The sequence below is a fragment of the Macrobrachium nipponense genome, chromosome 12, assembly GCF_015104395.2.
Source record: "Macrobrachium nipponense isolate FS-2020 chromosome 12, ASM1510439v2, whole genome shotgun sequence".
Taxonomy (NCBI): domain Eukaryota; kingdom Metazoa; phylum Arthropoda; class Malacostraca; order Decapoda; family Palaemonidae; genus Macrobrachium; species Macrobrachium nipponense.
This window is the reverse complement of record NC_087205.1, coordinates 67,673,789-67,689,205: the sequence shown is the minus strand read 5'-3', so window position 1 is coordinate 67,689,205 and position 15,417 is coordinate 67,673,789. Positions and strand designations below refer to the sequence as shown.

General features: G+C 36.8%; 1 protein-coding gene across 4 annotated transcripts in view; it reads left to right on the top strand.

Annotated features, from left to right (window-relative positions):
* Positions 1-15,417, top strand: part of LOC135224574 (mediator of DNA damage checkpoint protein 1-like) — a 78,162-nt gene that overhangs the window by 26,225 nt on the left and 36,520 nt on the right. For all 4 annotated transcript variants that reach the window (XM_064263704.1, XM_064263706.1, XM_064263708.1 and 1 more), the window contains exon 2: positions 9,505-9,547. In XM_064263704.1, the coding sequence (XP_064119774.1) occupies positions 9,511-9,547 (37 nt within the window). In that variant the 5' untranslated portion in view covers positions 9,505-9,510. The remainder of the gene's footprint in view (positions 1-9,504; positions 9,548-15,417) is intronic.

Sequence of the window (15,417 nt, the reverse complement as noted above, 5' to 3'; positions counted from 1 at the left end):
GACCTATCCTCACCATCGTAGTCAAGTGGGCAATCGTTTTTATTCCTTTGTAGGCTGAAAAAAAAGAGCAAAGAATTTGAGAAGTAAAGAGGGTATTGTGGCTATTACAGTTTCATATGTATCTGGTAAAAATGACCAGTAGATTTTACATATATATATTTCAGGCTAAAAAGCAATAAAACGATTGACTACGATGGTGAGGTTGGGTCTATTCCAGCTCTAATAGATATAATACACACACACACACACACACACACACACACACACACATATATATATATATATATATATATATATATATATATATATATATATTTATATATATGAGGACGGCAGGTTTATGTATGTACGAGAGGGAATAGACTTTTAATCCTCGTGGTCAGGTCGGCAATGTCACCTAGTCGTGATTATGGTATCGCGGGTCCGTTTCCCGCTACCAGACATCATGAGTTCTTCAAATTTCTTTGAAGTTGGAGCAAAGGCTTTCTAGTGACGAGGGTATCCCCCTCCCCCAAAAAAAGAGGGCATTGTGGCCATTACAATTTCATTACATATATATAATATATATTATATATTATATATATATATATATAATACTATATATATTATAATCGGTATTTACAGAAAACTCTCTCCCCTTCATCAATAAAGGTTGAAACTTCCAAATTCTGGTGGGCAATGTCAGATTTGTTAATTTGTCCTTTTGTGCAGTTGCATGTGTTGCCAATGCTTTGAAAGTGTCTGTAGAGTTTATTACTCCCACCTTGTTTTGGATGTGGTGGAGATTATGTTTTGCAAGGTTTTGATCAATTCCCCCTCCACCGCCCCCACCTCAACGACCGCATTACCTTGCGCTATTATTCCGAAATTCCAGCATCTACTACTTATGCGTGAACCTTTTGTGTAACAGTTAAGTTATTAAAGCTCTGAAATGACTGAATCTTGCTTTATACTACCTTCCCACCCCCTCCACCCGAGAATCAGTAATGCATCAGACTACTCCGGCGATGAATCTAATCCTGAAAGGTAGGGTTTTGAGTGATTGCTAAAGGTTTCAGATTCTAGGTGTCTTTTGAGCCGCATGTTTTGAAGAGAACGATGAAATATGAGAACATAACTTGAGTTTTCTTTAGGCGTATATTCTGTAGGTCATTCATGGATTACTTCTTAGACATGCTAGCTTCTTAGACATACAACACTGATAAATGTTAGTAGTCGTAATACGCTGTTGTAGTAAAAGTATATCGTAGCAAAGTAGGCAACCCATGCAGTCAAAAAGGACAGAAAAATTGGAACGAGTTTGCAGTTGCATCGTACATTACGCATTGTACTTCTTCAAGTTCATTGCTCCCTGGATGTTAATAAACGGCGGTAAAAGTTGAGTTATAGTAAAAAAAGGATTATTCTTTGTTCGTTGCTGTAAAATGAAAATTACCGGTATAATTTTTGAAACCCATTTTAATCTATATGATTAGGGAAATTCTAATCATCAGTTTTTATTTTTAGTTTGTAAAGTTTCCTTCTGAACAAATTGCAAGCAACAGCTCGGAGAATAACTGACCTCAAAATAAGAAAACTAGCATTAAAGCTGACTGATTACACAGACCGATGATCGGAGAAATATGCAAGGCCCAAATGCATCAGAGATGGCTGCACAATATTTTTCGTGTAACACATCAATTTGTTGTATATACTGTAATTGGACAGACTGTAGAGTTTTAAACGGTATAAAATAAATGAAAATCTTTTCTGACATGAGTGTGGTAGAAGGACCAAGTAATTTTTAAATTTCATGGGAAATTACTACTCTTTTTATTTTAGTGGCAAAAGTAGTCTCACTATGAAAATATAAAGTAAGGTGCTTCTATCTCTTGAACAAATGAAATGGTAAAGTACTTTTCAGACTCAATGGTCAACTGAATGTGCAAAGCCACCACAGCAACGAATAAGCAGTTAACTGAGTCCTAGCCTTACAAAATCATCGCATTACGTATTTTGCAATGTTCACCTGCGGGCAAAATAAACCTTTAGAAAAATTCTGAGCGGTATTATAAAGCAATATTCAAAATTGTCGATTCATTTCTGAGCTTTAATGACATAACTTGTACACAAAAGGTTCAACGCATAAGTAATAGATGCCGAAATTTCGGTATTTGAAATTAAACATAAGTTTGTGACCTTGAAAATGCGGTCAAGTTCACTCATAATAGCACCAGGTAATAGGGTTCAGTGACTCGTGAACAATTACTACCTATTACGCAATCCAGCCGTCCAACTCAGTCATTAATAACGTCTTAAGAGTATTCAGATCACTTCAGTGTTATCTTACTGTGAGCCCATAGTAGTTGAAACAACGAAACATTCTTCCAAATATTGTGTCGTTTCATTCTCCACTTTTGTAGTTTCTTTCTTTATTCAGTCACCGAGCTTCCAGATGGTCTTCTTTGGAACGTTCGTGTCATTGTTTGAGCTCTTCTTCCTTTGTGTCGCTTTCTGGAAAGACTTGGAGTTTCTTCATGCAACAAGTGGCGGTCTCAGTTTTCTTGGGTAGCCTGTGTGTGAAAATCATTGCAGTTTCAACTGACCTTAACACTGCTCTGTTGGGTGAATGCCTCCCATCCTCGGCTCTGCTGCCAAGTCTTGGGCTTCTCCCATTAATCATTTTCCTTCCATTCTTATAAACTTTAAGCTTTGAATGGCCGGGTCATTATGAGGCCAGAGTCATCGGACTTTGCATGAAAGTGTTTCTGCTAGCGGATCGTCACCAATCATCTGTGCCTTTTTTCTTGAGGAGGTTTTCTAAAGGTTTATTTTGCCCGCAGGTGGACATTGCAGACTATGTAATGGGATGATTTTGTAAAGCACTTGAGTTAACTGCTTTTTCGTTGCTGGGGTGACTTTGCGCATTCAGCTGCTCAGTGAGTCTGAAAGTCGGGAAAGAAGGCGTACGTGGCTAGCAGCCCCTCCCATCATAGTACTTTACCTTTTCATTTGTCCAAGAGATAGAAGCATCTTAATATTTTATTTTCACAGTGGAACTGCTTGCCTACAATACAAAAAAAGTAGTTATTTCCCAACACACACACACAACACACACACACACACATATATATATATATGTATATATATATATATATATATATATATATATATATAAATAGAGCAAATTAAATAAGTTTTAAAAAATATGCGAATAGGACTACAAATCGAACTAACAATAAGATTCGTAAATATATATATATATATATATATATATATATATATATATATATATATATATATATATATATATGTGTGTGTGTGTGTGTGTGTGTGTGTGTATATATATATATAGTATATATATATATATATAATATATATATATATATATATATATATGAATCTTATTGTTAGTTCGATTTGTATTCCTATTCGCATATTTTTTAAAACTTATTTAATTTGCTCTATTTTGACCTGTATTCACAATAATAGGTAATCTCTTAGTATTCTGTTTGTAAAAGAGAGAGAGAGAGAGAGAGAGAGAGAGAGAGAGAGAGAGAGAGAGAAATGTGTATAATAAAATGATCTTCCCGATTGTAAATAGATGGTAATAAGTAAAGTAGTCCTTTCCTTGGCTTCCAAGTCGCAAAAGGACAAAATCTGGCCTTGGCCCACAGGTCACGCGTAACATTCTCCAACAAAGAACCGTTGAAATATTTAGATAAGTAATGATTCATTCATTGGGTGGCAAATGTAGCAGATACAAGATTTCAATCAATTAAAGGATTATTTGTAAAGGAAAGATCACCAAACCAAGGTACTATTTAAAAATGTGGGCGTCTTTGGAAACAAGACTGCACGTTATGTTAAGCAGACATTTTCTTTTGTTTCTACTACTTTGAGTGATTCCTGCAATTATGAGACATGTGCTGCTTGTATCCCATGTCTTGAAAACGTAAAAGATAATTTGAATATAGCGTAAAGCGGTCGATTTCGGTTGCACAACTCGTGTCGAAATACATGCACTTACCGAAGTACTTTGTATTTTCCAATGGCTTGTGAATAACGATATGAATAATGGCTGCAGATCTGGCTGCGGGCTGAAGTTCGAAGTCATATATGCTTATGTGTACTGAATCAGATTTAGATACAACTTTACGTCGGGTTAGACTTTTAACTTTTCTGGCGAGAATGAGAATAAATACGTCAAATTTCTGACTTTTCCAGTCTGTTTTTACTTGGGGTTAGTATCATCTCTTACGCCGGATTCAACCTGCACATTAACTTCTCTTTATGGAAGTCTTGGTCCTGGAATCTAATATCATGAGGCTGCCTGGGCTTCGAGTGGCCTCCCAGTCTCGCCCTTTCGTTTGCGACGAGTTTGGTCGGTGTTGAAATGGGGAACGGAGGGTGAATTGGGAGGAGACAGACGGTAGACCTGAGGTTAGGAGGAAGAGGAGGGGGAGGAAGAGGAGGAGGATGAGGAGGAGGAGGAGGAGTAGAGGTTCACCTTGGACTAGATGTGATGAAATGAAGGTGATCAATGATGTTTTAAGCCACAAAGTCAGTTTTTTGAACCTACTACAAAAGGGCGCTGAGTCTAACCATTCAAGTGAATATTCAGTGGGAATGTTTCGCGGTGAACCTTTTGCCATTTCGTGGAATTATTCTTAGCTGATTTGAAGCTTTGCTATGCCTGGTCGAAAGTACATTTCCATCGAGGTAATGCCCATAAGAAGTTGTTTAGGGTAGCTTTAATATGCAGAACTTGTAAAGTGTAATTCACAGAGCGAGCAACTCTGGAAGTTGGAACTATTCATTAACCTCTTGGGGTTGCTAGCACCCTCACTGATTGTCTTCGGCCTCATACTTCACACACACTCACACACACACCCTCCCACGCCCCTGTCCCCAGCACACACCAGCAGAACGGAAAAACGGGTATTAAAAAATCGATTTTCAACCTAAAATCTCTTATTACAAATGACTCTGTTGGGGGGTTTGTGCCGTCTGACCAGTGGTGCACTGTAGGCATTACTTTAAAGTTCTTTGCACCGTCCCTTTGGCCCCTAGTTGCCACCCCTTGCACTCTTTTGACTGTACCTCCGTTTATATTCTCTTTCATATACGATTCTTTCCACCATCTCCTATCAATTGCTTCATAGTGCAACTGCGAGGTTTTCCTCCTGTTACACTTAAACCTTTCTACTCTCAATTTCCCTTGCAGCGCTGAGTGACCTCATAGGTCCCAGTGCTTGGCCCGTGGCCTAAATTCTATATTCCATTCCATTCCTTTACAGATGTAAAGGTGGATTAATAAGCTAATAAAAGATATTGAAACAGAGATAAGAAAATTTAATGTATTTTTCTGTTATTTTAACATTTGAACCAAAGTCTGAGGAAGACATTTTGATGTCGAACGCATTGGCGACGAGTGAACGCAAGATTTTGGCTACACGTGATATTTTCTTGCAGTTTTGAAATATATGATAGATTTCACTCCTATGAAACATACTTTGGCCTTATTTTGTAAATAAGAAAAATAAATGGTTTTCACATTTAAATAAGAGATAGATATGTACCATGTTAGAATGCCAGTTCGGGAATTTGAACGAAAACCAATGCAGTCAATTGTAGTATCACTTATGAGCATGGCTGTACATATGCATAAGTTCCATTTAACTAATATCAGTTAAAGATTATATCCCGTAAGGGGCTAGGGCCGTTAGTGTACCTCACACGGCACACTGCAGGCATTACTTTACGTTCTTTGTAGCGTCCATTTTGGTCCTTAGTTGCAGCCCGTTTCATTCCTTTTACCCGTATCTCCGTTCATATTCTCTTTCTTCCAGCTTGCTTTCAACCCTCTCCTAACGATAATTCCATCGTGCAACTGCTATGTTTTCCTCCTATTACATCTTTCAAACCTTTTTATCTTCAATTTGCCTTTCAGCGATAAGTGACCTAATAGGTCTAAGCGTTTGACATTTGGCCTAAAGTTTATATTGCATTCTAGTGTATTCTAATTAACGATTATTAATGTTCCTTCAGAGCCTTTCCCAGTGTACCAATGGGTGAACATCTTCAACAGTGAATGGGATTTTGGTAAATGATTTGGTGTAAATGGCTTTGCTTTTAGCAGTGTGGAAGTTTGGATCCTTGCAAATCAACCTTACAATCGCAATGCCTTGGAAGAGATTATAGGGACAGTAACGGAAACTCCTCTGCTTGGGAAACTTCTTCCCAAATGGCTGTCTTGTTTGCTTCAATGGATATTTATTCAACCTCATGGACAAAGCTCCTTGAAGACTTGCAGCTGCCAAGAATGGAAGCAGCTTTGTGATAAAAAATCTATAAATATGCCGCCTTCATATCTAGGGGAAAAACAGTCACTGCACCTTGGCTGGCACTTGCCCCTTCATCAACATCTGAAAATAAGAGTTCATTTTCTGAGCATTTACTTTACCAATTGGCATTGTATAAGCCATATACCACACTTTTGATAACAGCAGTGAGTTGAGAACAATTGCGTTTTGGAAAATAGGTATTTGTACCTGTTTCTGAAGGTTGCCAGCAACCGCCTCCCAGTTCTTCTGCATAGAATTCGTGTCTGTTTCTCAATAAAAGATTCTCGATATTTTCAACTCGGTCCTGTTTAACTTTGACATTAACCTTTCCCGCTTACCGGCCCAGTTATCGATTCCTGTACTACTATCACCTGCAGACTTCAACTACCGATTGACAGTGACAATGAAAATGGATGCATCATTGCCGTTTACTGGATTCTATGCATTTATATCATTTGGAAGTTGAAGGGGTATAATGTTTCTTTTTAATTTTCAAATAGAGGGGCCCTTGGTATATTATATGTATTTACAAGAATAGAGAACATACTTGCCTGGCAGATCTCTCCATAGGAAAAGTATAAGTTGTGAGATTATAGATTTCTTCTGTATAGTCCCCCTAGTATTGCTTTCTATTGCAGTGCCAAAAAATGATCCATAATTACGTCACTGATGACACTACAGTGACGTCACTCTGGCGAGACTGGCCTGAATGCAAGGTGAAAGTTTAATCGTAACTGCGGGATATCCCACTAGACTAGATTTTCGGCTTAACAACCAACACCACGACACGACTTTTCGCTTACTCGGGGAGTAAGCCTACAAACTATTCTGTTGTTGTTGTTGTTGTTGTTGGGGGTTAGAAAAGGTCTATGGAAGAGCCTAAAAAGGTCTGAAAAAGGTGTTCCGCGTTGAGGGAAAGATACAAGAATTTTAGGATATGATATTTATGATTTATTTATTAGAATGAAAATGTAAAAAGTAAATAATGTGCATGTTAAACAGTACAGAAAAATTATTCCTAATGAAATATGGCGTATTTAAATTTTTTTTGTGAAACAAGGCTCCATTGACGGTGGATTTTAGCAGGTTTTAATTTATGTTAAGTTTAGGAATGTAATGTTTACTACTTATGTGTGAGGGGAAAATCTTGCACGCATCCCGAATATGCTGGTGGTCGGATCACGGCTTACTCTATTTAATTAACGTGGAAGTATTACACTTATATCCAAGTTGATCCCTCAAAGATGCTTGGAAGAAGTAAGCGAGCTTAAACCCTGTGTACTTGTTTAGGGTCTGTGTCTTTCCCCATTGTGCAGAGTCGTCCTCACTGAAAGCCACCGTGGTCACTCATGAACGACGCAAGGCTGCACATGACAAGGAGTGTCCTCCTCCTCTAGGCTGTATTGTTTAATCAAGTTGTGGATGATTTTTAGTTTTCTGTAAAAAGCTATTGAGACAGCTTTGTCTGTCCGTCCGCACTTTTTCTGTCCGGCCTCAGGTCTTGAAAACTACTGAGGCTAGGGGGCTGCAAATTGGTATTGTGACCTTCCACACTTCACTCATCAAACATACCAAATTGCAGGCCTCTAGCCTCAGTCATTTCTGTTCTATTGAAGGCCAGAGTTGGCCATAATCGTGCGTCTGGCAACGGTATAGGACAAACCATCAACGGGTCGTGGCTGAAAGCTTCATGGGCCACGGTTCATACAGCATTATAAGTTATAGAGAAAACTCGATTGCGCCGAAGAAACTTCGTCGCGTTTTGTACATATGTGGCCACTTGAAGCCTTCCCTATCTCTCTGGTCACGATATTGCATTCCAGCTCCGTTTTCCTTCCTGTGCACTGATAATAAACTTTCATCTGATCAGTTATTGTCAGGGCTGCGCACAACCTTAAGCAAAAGCGTATTACACGATGGCAAACCAAACCGAATTCGACTTATGAATAATGCAAGCACGTCTTCCCGATGTGTAACAGGTGTACTATTTATTTCATAATTGTAATTTCTGGGTGTAAGTATATTTTTTAATTGTTTCCCTGAGGTACTTCTAACATGGCTAAAGGAATCTATATATATATATATATATATATATATTATATATATATATATATATATATTTATATATATATATATATATATAATATATTTCACAGATATGTCGATCTTGTCAGATGCAGATAGTGATATCAGGAATTACTCTTGTCTTCGCTTGCCTTGTTTCATTATTAAAATGATACATCAAATATCGTTGCTCCACCAGCATGAAAAAAATGCTAAACACTCACGTCAAATTGTTTAAATTTTTAAAAGGCCATTTATTCAATTCATTTGTTTTCTAAAAAGTATTTGATGCTTGAAGTAGTTGACAAAAATATCCCGTTGTGAATATCTTGTGGGTTTTTGAAGCTACTCGAATTCCGAATGGTGAATCTAAACTGCGGTTTCACTCTCAGAATACAGCGAATGGTGTCAGCCTGAGAAATTACCCGCAAACCTAATGTGGATCCGCGTTGCTGACGCACCGAAGCACCATCGGTTGTGACAGATGGCTCCCGGTCATTTGCTTAGAAAGCGCGTTGGCCTTTTCCCTCTCTAGTACTGTTTTTCTGTATTCTGGAAACGAACTTACCCCTTTAACGATTTTTTTGTATCAGTGTATTGCAGCTGACATTTCCCGTAATGCGCCCAGGTTCACTGAAGTGTGTAAGACCATTCGGCATTCCTGCATTCCTATTCTTTGCACATTTCCTGATCATGGTGGTAGATTTGCATATGAGGTTTGTCATCTTTTGATACGCATTTCTAGAACAAAAAATGGTCTTGGCAAACCTGAATGATGTTAGGAGTATATCTGCTTATATTATTGGCAGCATAAGAGCGAAGAAAATATGAGCTCCGCTTGATTGATCACTTCACAAGATTAAGCCAATCCTTTCAGCAAAGATCTGCCGCAGATTTTGCTCTGGATATAGTTTCTTTAAGAAAAGGGGGACGAATGGGGACCCTCAAAGTCTCGTAGGTGTAGTCTTTATTCTGAATAATGGTACTACCATGTCAAATGTCGTGATGTCCAGAAATGATAGTTTCAGTAACGATAATAGGCAGTTCTTAGTTTAATGAAAAATAAAAGCCTGGAAGTGTCAAATTCTCATCAAGGTATTTTTTTCTTTTGCAGGTCACCATGAGGATTCGATGGCAATGGATCATAGGTTTTGCGGGTAAGTTTTTTCTCAGAATTTTTTTACTTTTCTTGAACGCTCTCTCTCTCTCTCTCTCTCTCTCATAATGTGTAAAACAAATGCAACTGTAATAGCTACAAAATAAAAAAAAATTTGAACTTGGATCTTCAGGTTTTTCAGTGACAAGCGTATCCAAAAAAGAAAAAAAAAAGAGTGAAGAATTCAAGAGGTTAAGAGGGCATTGTGGCTATTACTGTTGCATATGTATCTGGTAAAAAGTGACCAGTAGATTCTACATTTCTACATATATATATATATATATATATATATATATATATATATATATATATATATATATATATATGTGTGTGTGTGTGTGTGTTTGTGTGTGAGTGGTTTTATGTTTGTCCACTAGAGAGATCCGAACTGTCTGACAGACCCAGACAAAATTTGGCACGCGGTCCCTATGTGACCCCGGGAAGGTCATAACTCAAAATCAAACCCCTACCCTCGTGACAGACATCAAACACAGACAAGTTGAATTCGTTATAGCTACTATTTCGTAGCGTCACGATGGCGTATTTAGTTATTGTTAGGGGACCCAAGGGCCAAATTTATGATGTAGGTGATCCATCATAAATTTGGTACAAGGGCAGACCTAAATTTTTTGTTGCTAACTGTATAAGAATTGATAATCCAGAGGTCTGCTGAAAAATGTCTCTTGCAAACTTGCTGAAAAGCTCATTTGAAGTAGGGTACCCTAAGGAAATTTACCGTAAAAATCCGCTGAACACGTTATGTTTTGTTGCATATTTACACTCAATAAGCATAATAACACATTATTTGAGTATAAATCCATGTTTTTGGGTAAAAAAAATAACTGGACATGTTTATGAAACTGTAGCTTTGTCGGCCATATTTGAATCCAAGATGGCCGACAGTGAAATGTGCATTTTCTAAAAAAATTTTTTTTTTAAATGGTCCGTAAAAGTTGTTTTTATCAACTAATTTTCTATTTCATCAGAACTAAAATGATATGAATAGGTGAAGTAATAGCTCCTGATCATTGATTATCAGTTTTTTAAATTATTGTAACTGGACCGATATGGCACAGAAGATCTTACCCATGAAACGGTGGTTTTCAACCTCAGTACTTTACAAGTATTCTAAACATATTGCCATATCAATGATGTTATTTGAAAATGAACATAGTTTCCTATGATAAAATAAGAAATATTAGTTATTGCTTGAAGCATTTGTAGTATGTATTCACCCTCGAAAACAAGCGGTTTTATAACAGTTTACAGTCTTTATTGCATGCATCCAGTTAGCATTAATCATAAGTTATCTAACTGTTAGTTTCAATATTTTTCAGGTTTAATAACGTAAGATGGATTTTAATACTCTTATCTGACAATTAATACAACTGATTGCAGCTACCAAGAATGAACCAACAAATCTTATCACGTGGAATCATTTCCATGAGAAGTACAGAAGCCCAAAACGGTCACAGGCTGAGGTCCTTTCATTCCATAATGACCAACAAAACCAGATGCAGTTGAGACATCATTGGAGCACTGTAGGACAGCTGCCATTCAACTGGGTCAACAATATTGTACCGTGACCTGTGGTCAAGCAATATATGATATAGCTCCGGTTTGAAGAAAAAGAAGAAACAAAAGTACCAATACCTGATACTATTACGAATGGGTGATGTTCATATTGAAAATAACTATCTGGGGGTTATAGGAACTCTTTAAATCATTAGGAATCGAAAGAATTTTGTCTGAAGCTGGTGTCTGTAAACTTGGAACAGTCAATAAATTAAAAACAGGGAATGATTACTACGGAATGGTCAGATGTCATACCTTGTTGCTATCATCCATGTTGGAGCTATATTGGGAAGCCTATGATGCAGTGTCCCAGTTATAATGAGGAACAGCTAGATGTAGTTACTTCATATATGAACTGCATCCAGAAGATTGCTGATGCCATTGTGGAACGAGACAAACATCATATCAGTGATGCATATGGAAATCTGCTAACAAGTGTTCATAGTATGAGATGACTTTTCAGAGGTTTGATGAATCATTAGAAGGCATCCTACAGCACAACTTTGGTTCTGATATTCAAGGGAAATACTGAAGCTGAAAGAGCTTGTAAATGGCAAGAGCATTTTGATGAAGTAGGAAAAATGTTGCCATATATGGTTTATACTGGCCATACAAAATACACTATGTATTCCTCACTATTTGCATGCAATAAACCCCACCAGAAGAGCTTACTGCAGAATTCTGCAAGGGTCACTTACAATTAATGAAGCCAGAAGTTATTTTAACGAATTTGGACTGATATGGCCCTTGAAAAGACATAACTAAGAGGCAGAGACACCATTCTTTAAAGGCATTACCCAGAAAGAAGCAGTTAGGGTGAAATACTTGAAAGCATTACCAGAACTACAGCTTTATCTGAGGAGACAAAATTTGTGGTGCATGTGCCAAAGGATAGAGTTGCTGAAAACTATCCAGGATCTATTCAGGCACAAAAAGATCGAGAAGCTGTTAATTATATCAAATAGCTTATTTTTCATAATGTTAAAAAAATCCTTTCATAGCCACATCTGATTTGCCGAATATTGCAACTAGAGAAATATGCAACTCAACGGATCTAATTTATGCAAAACAAAAAGGAACTAATACATCAGCAATAGCTGAGAAATTTCGAGGCACAAATGTAAAATCAATAAAGCTTAAAACATTTGATGTAAAAAAGTAATAAATCTGGAAAAATTGATACGTCAGCAACGTTGCGTAGTGTGGACGCCAATGCATTTGAACCAAATGATGATGGTCACAGTTACAGTATGAGGAAAGAAACAAATCAGAATACATTGCTGCAGTTACGAACCAGCTGGGCGATTCTTGGATTGAAAATCACTTCCCACATGCGGAAACTAACGTAGTTACGCTTGTGGATGCCATAGCGTTCATTCGCAAGCATCAAGATAAAGGATGTACCACATTCAGTTACGTGTCAGTGTTTGGTCGAACACTGATAGATGGAAATCTTGTGCCATGAATGATGGAACAATTACCTACACCTCCAGAGGTGGATAGCAGTCACTACTGCAATTGCATCAAAATCAGATGTCTTAGGAAGTGCACGTGTTAATGCAGGTGTCAAGTATGCTGCTGTATGTAAATGCTGTGGAAAACCGGAAAAATGGATTCAGACAGGTGACCCTGACTAATTTAGTATTGCTGTGGAGTCAGATGATTTTCTTGCATTGTTAGTGTGACTTAATTTAGTAATTCCAACTGAAATTTACTTCCTCAAATGTGGTAGAACCATGGTTACCATAGTAGACAAAAGCAATAATGATTGCTTTAAGTGTAGGCTATGTCATGTAATATTTTTCTATTTCTGCATAATTTCAATGTACATAAGAAATATCAATCTTTCCTATCAATGTGCAAGTGACGTAAAAAGAGAATGACAATGATACGATTTCTGGAAAGTAAAAATTTGAATATATAATCCACCAAGGTTTGTGTTTATAAAATATTTAGACGTTTTTAAAACTAGAAAATATATTTTCTTTCTTTTATCTGTATGCGCTTTATGGATTATGATTGTTACTTTTACTTTTACCATTTAGTATCATTTGGACAATCTAAAATTCAAGGATCCAGTCCAATGACTTCTTAATTTAGCTTAAACTATACATTATAATTGATATTGAAAGCATTTAGCCACAAAAATATTAGGACAAAATAAACTGAAACGGTTTTGTTGTTGAAAGTGAACATAACACTTTTATAATTAATAGGACTAAATATGAAAATATTTCGATATAAGTTGCCAAATCGGTAGCAGTTTTAATCATTTGTAGCTCTTGATTCTTTTTATGTCCATTTACCAATGATGGCAAGGATTTTTGGCTTATATGAAGAACTTTTATCCGTCATTTCCTAAAAAAAAGGCATTTGATGATATGATGATTGAGTGCCACCATCTTGGAATCCAAGATAAGGGTCACAGATACATAAAAATGTGTTCAAACGATTTTTCAACATAAAGAACATACATTTCGCCACAAAAAATATAGTTTTATGTTGAATGAGTCCAAAGTGACAGCAAAATACGCAATTTAATCACTGCCGTTTTCGGATCCCATTTACAAGTGAGTAGTGCACCATTTCGAATGGAATTTTCAATATGTTTGCAGGAGAGATTTCCGAGCAGACCTCTGGATTATCAATCTAGAGACGTTAAACAAACCAAAAAATGAGGTCTGACCTTGTGCCAAAATTATGATGGGTTACTCCGAAAATAAGGCCATTTTGGCCCTGTGGGTCCCCTAATATATCAAGTCGATTTAGATGAGATTTGGAATAATAATTATCTGGGGCTTTGACAACAACACTTCACTACATACCTAAAGGCTGGGTTGCTCCGTTTGTCGTTGAAAGGGAGACAGACTCACCCCCTCCCCCCAACACACACACACACACACACACCTGAGTGCTGATTGTGGAAATACCATATTTTTTTATTTAATGTCTGTTCAATGGAGATGCTTTTTATTCTCTTCTTATAGAGGAACGTAACCTCCCCTCCACCTTCCCTCCACCTCTGTCTTCCCCTCACCCTCACTTCCCCTTTCCCTCTTCCCTTCTTTCCCTCCCCCCTCCCCTTTCACCTCCCCTCCTAATACTAAAGAGTTTGACTTAATAATTGAAAAATTGGATGATATATGTAGAAATCACAAGGACTGGACTATTCTCCTATCTGGTGACTTCAACTTTCCTTTCGTAGAATGGAAAGAACGAATAGGAGATTGTGGTTGTACTTATACATATAAAAAAGAGAGTAATAGTAGTGCAGAAGATAAGAGGCAATTTGAAAAGCTATTAGATATGCTACTAGAATACAACATTCAACAAATAAATCACCTGCCAACAAGAAAGGAAAATACTTTAGACCTAGTATTTGTGAACGAGATGAATTATGTTAAAGAAATAATAGTTTATAATGCGAGTATTTCAGACCATAATGTCATAGAATTAACAGTTCATTCCAAAGCAAGTGAAAATAGAGATAAGCAAGAAATGAAAAAGTGGGAAGGATATGGAAAATACAACTTCTACAGTAAAAATATAAAATGGTCAGAAATTATGAAGAATTAAACAAAGATTGGGATAACATTTCGTAGTGATGACATAAGGGTAAATACGGAGATATTATATAAAATATTGGAGATAATAGTGGAAAAATATATACCGAAGAAGAAAAGTAAACATCATTTCATGCATACCAAGAGACAGAAGAATCTTGTTCCAGAAAATCAGAAAGTGGAAAAAGGTCTTGCAAAAGAAAAAAATGCATGGAAAGTTATAGAACTAAAAAGTAAGATAGAAAATGCAGAACAAAAGATATACAATCAAAAGAAAATGAAAAACGGGACTTGGAAGAAAAAACCCTATTAAATATCAAGCAAAACCCCAAACTATTATACTCATAGGCGAAGAAGATGAATAAAAGAAGAATAGAAATAGGCCCTCTGAGAATTGAAGGGAGATTAACGAATGAAAAAAAGGAAATTTGCAACATACTGGCAGAACGATATAAGAGAGAATTCACCCCTAGAATAGATAATGAAGATAATGATATAGAAGTAAGGGATGAAAATAGTGAATATTTAGCTGACATAGATATTAATGAAGCTGATATTGTGCAGGCTATTAATGAAATTAAAAATGGAGCTGCTGCAGGGCCTGATGGAATTCCTGCTATTTTGTTAAAGAAAGTAGTTCATTCTATCGCAAAGCCACTTGCAATATTATTAAGACAAAGTGTAGATACAGGCAAGATATATGATGAGCACAAATTAGCGTATATTACCCCTA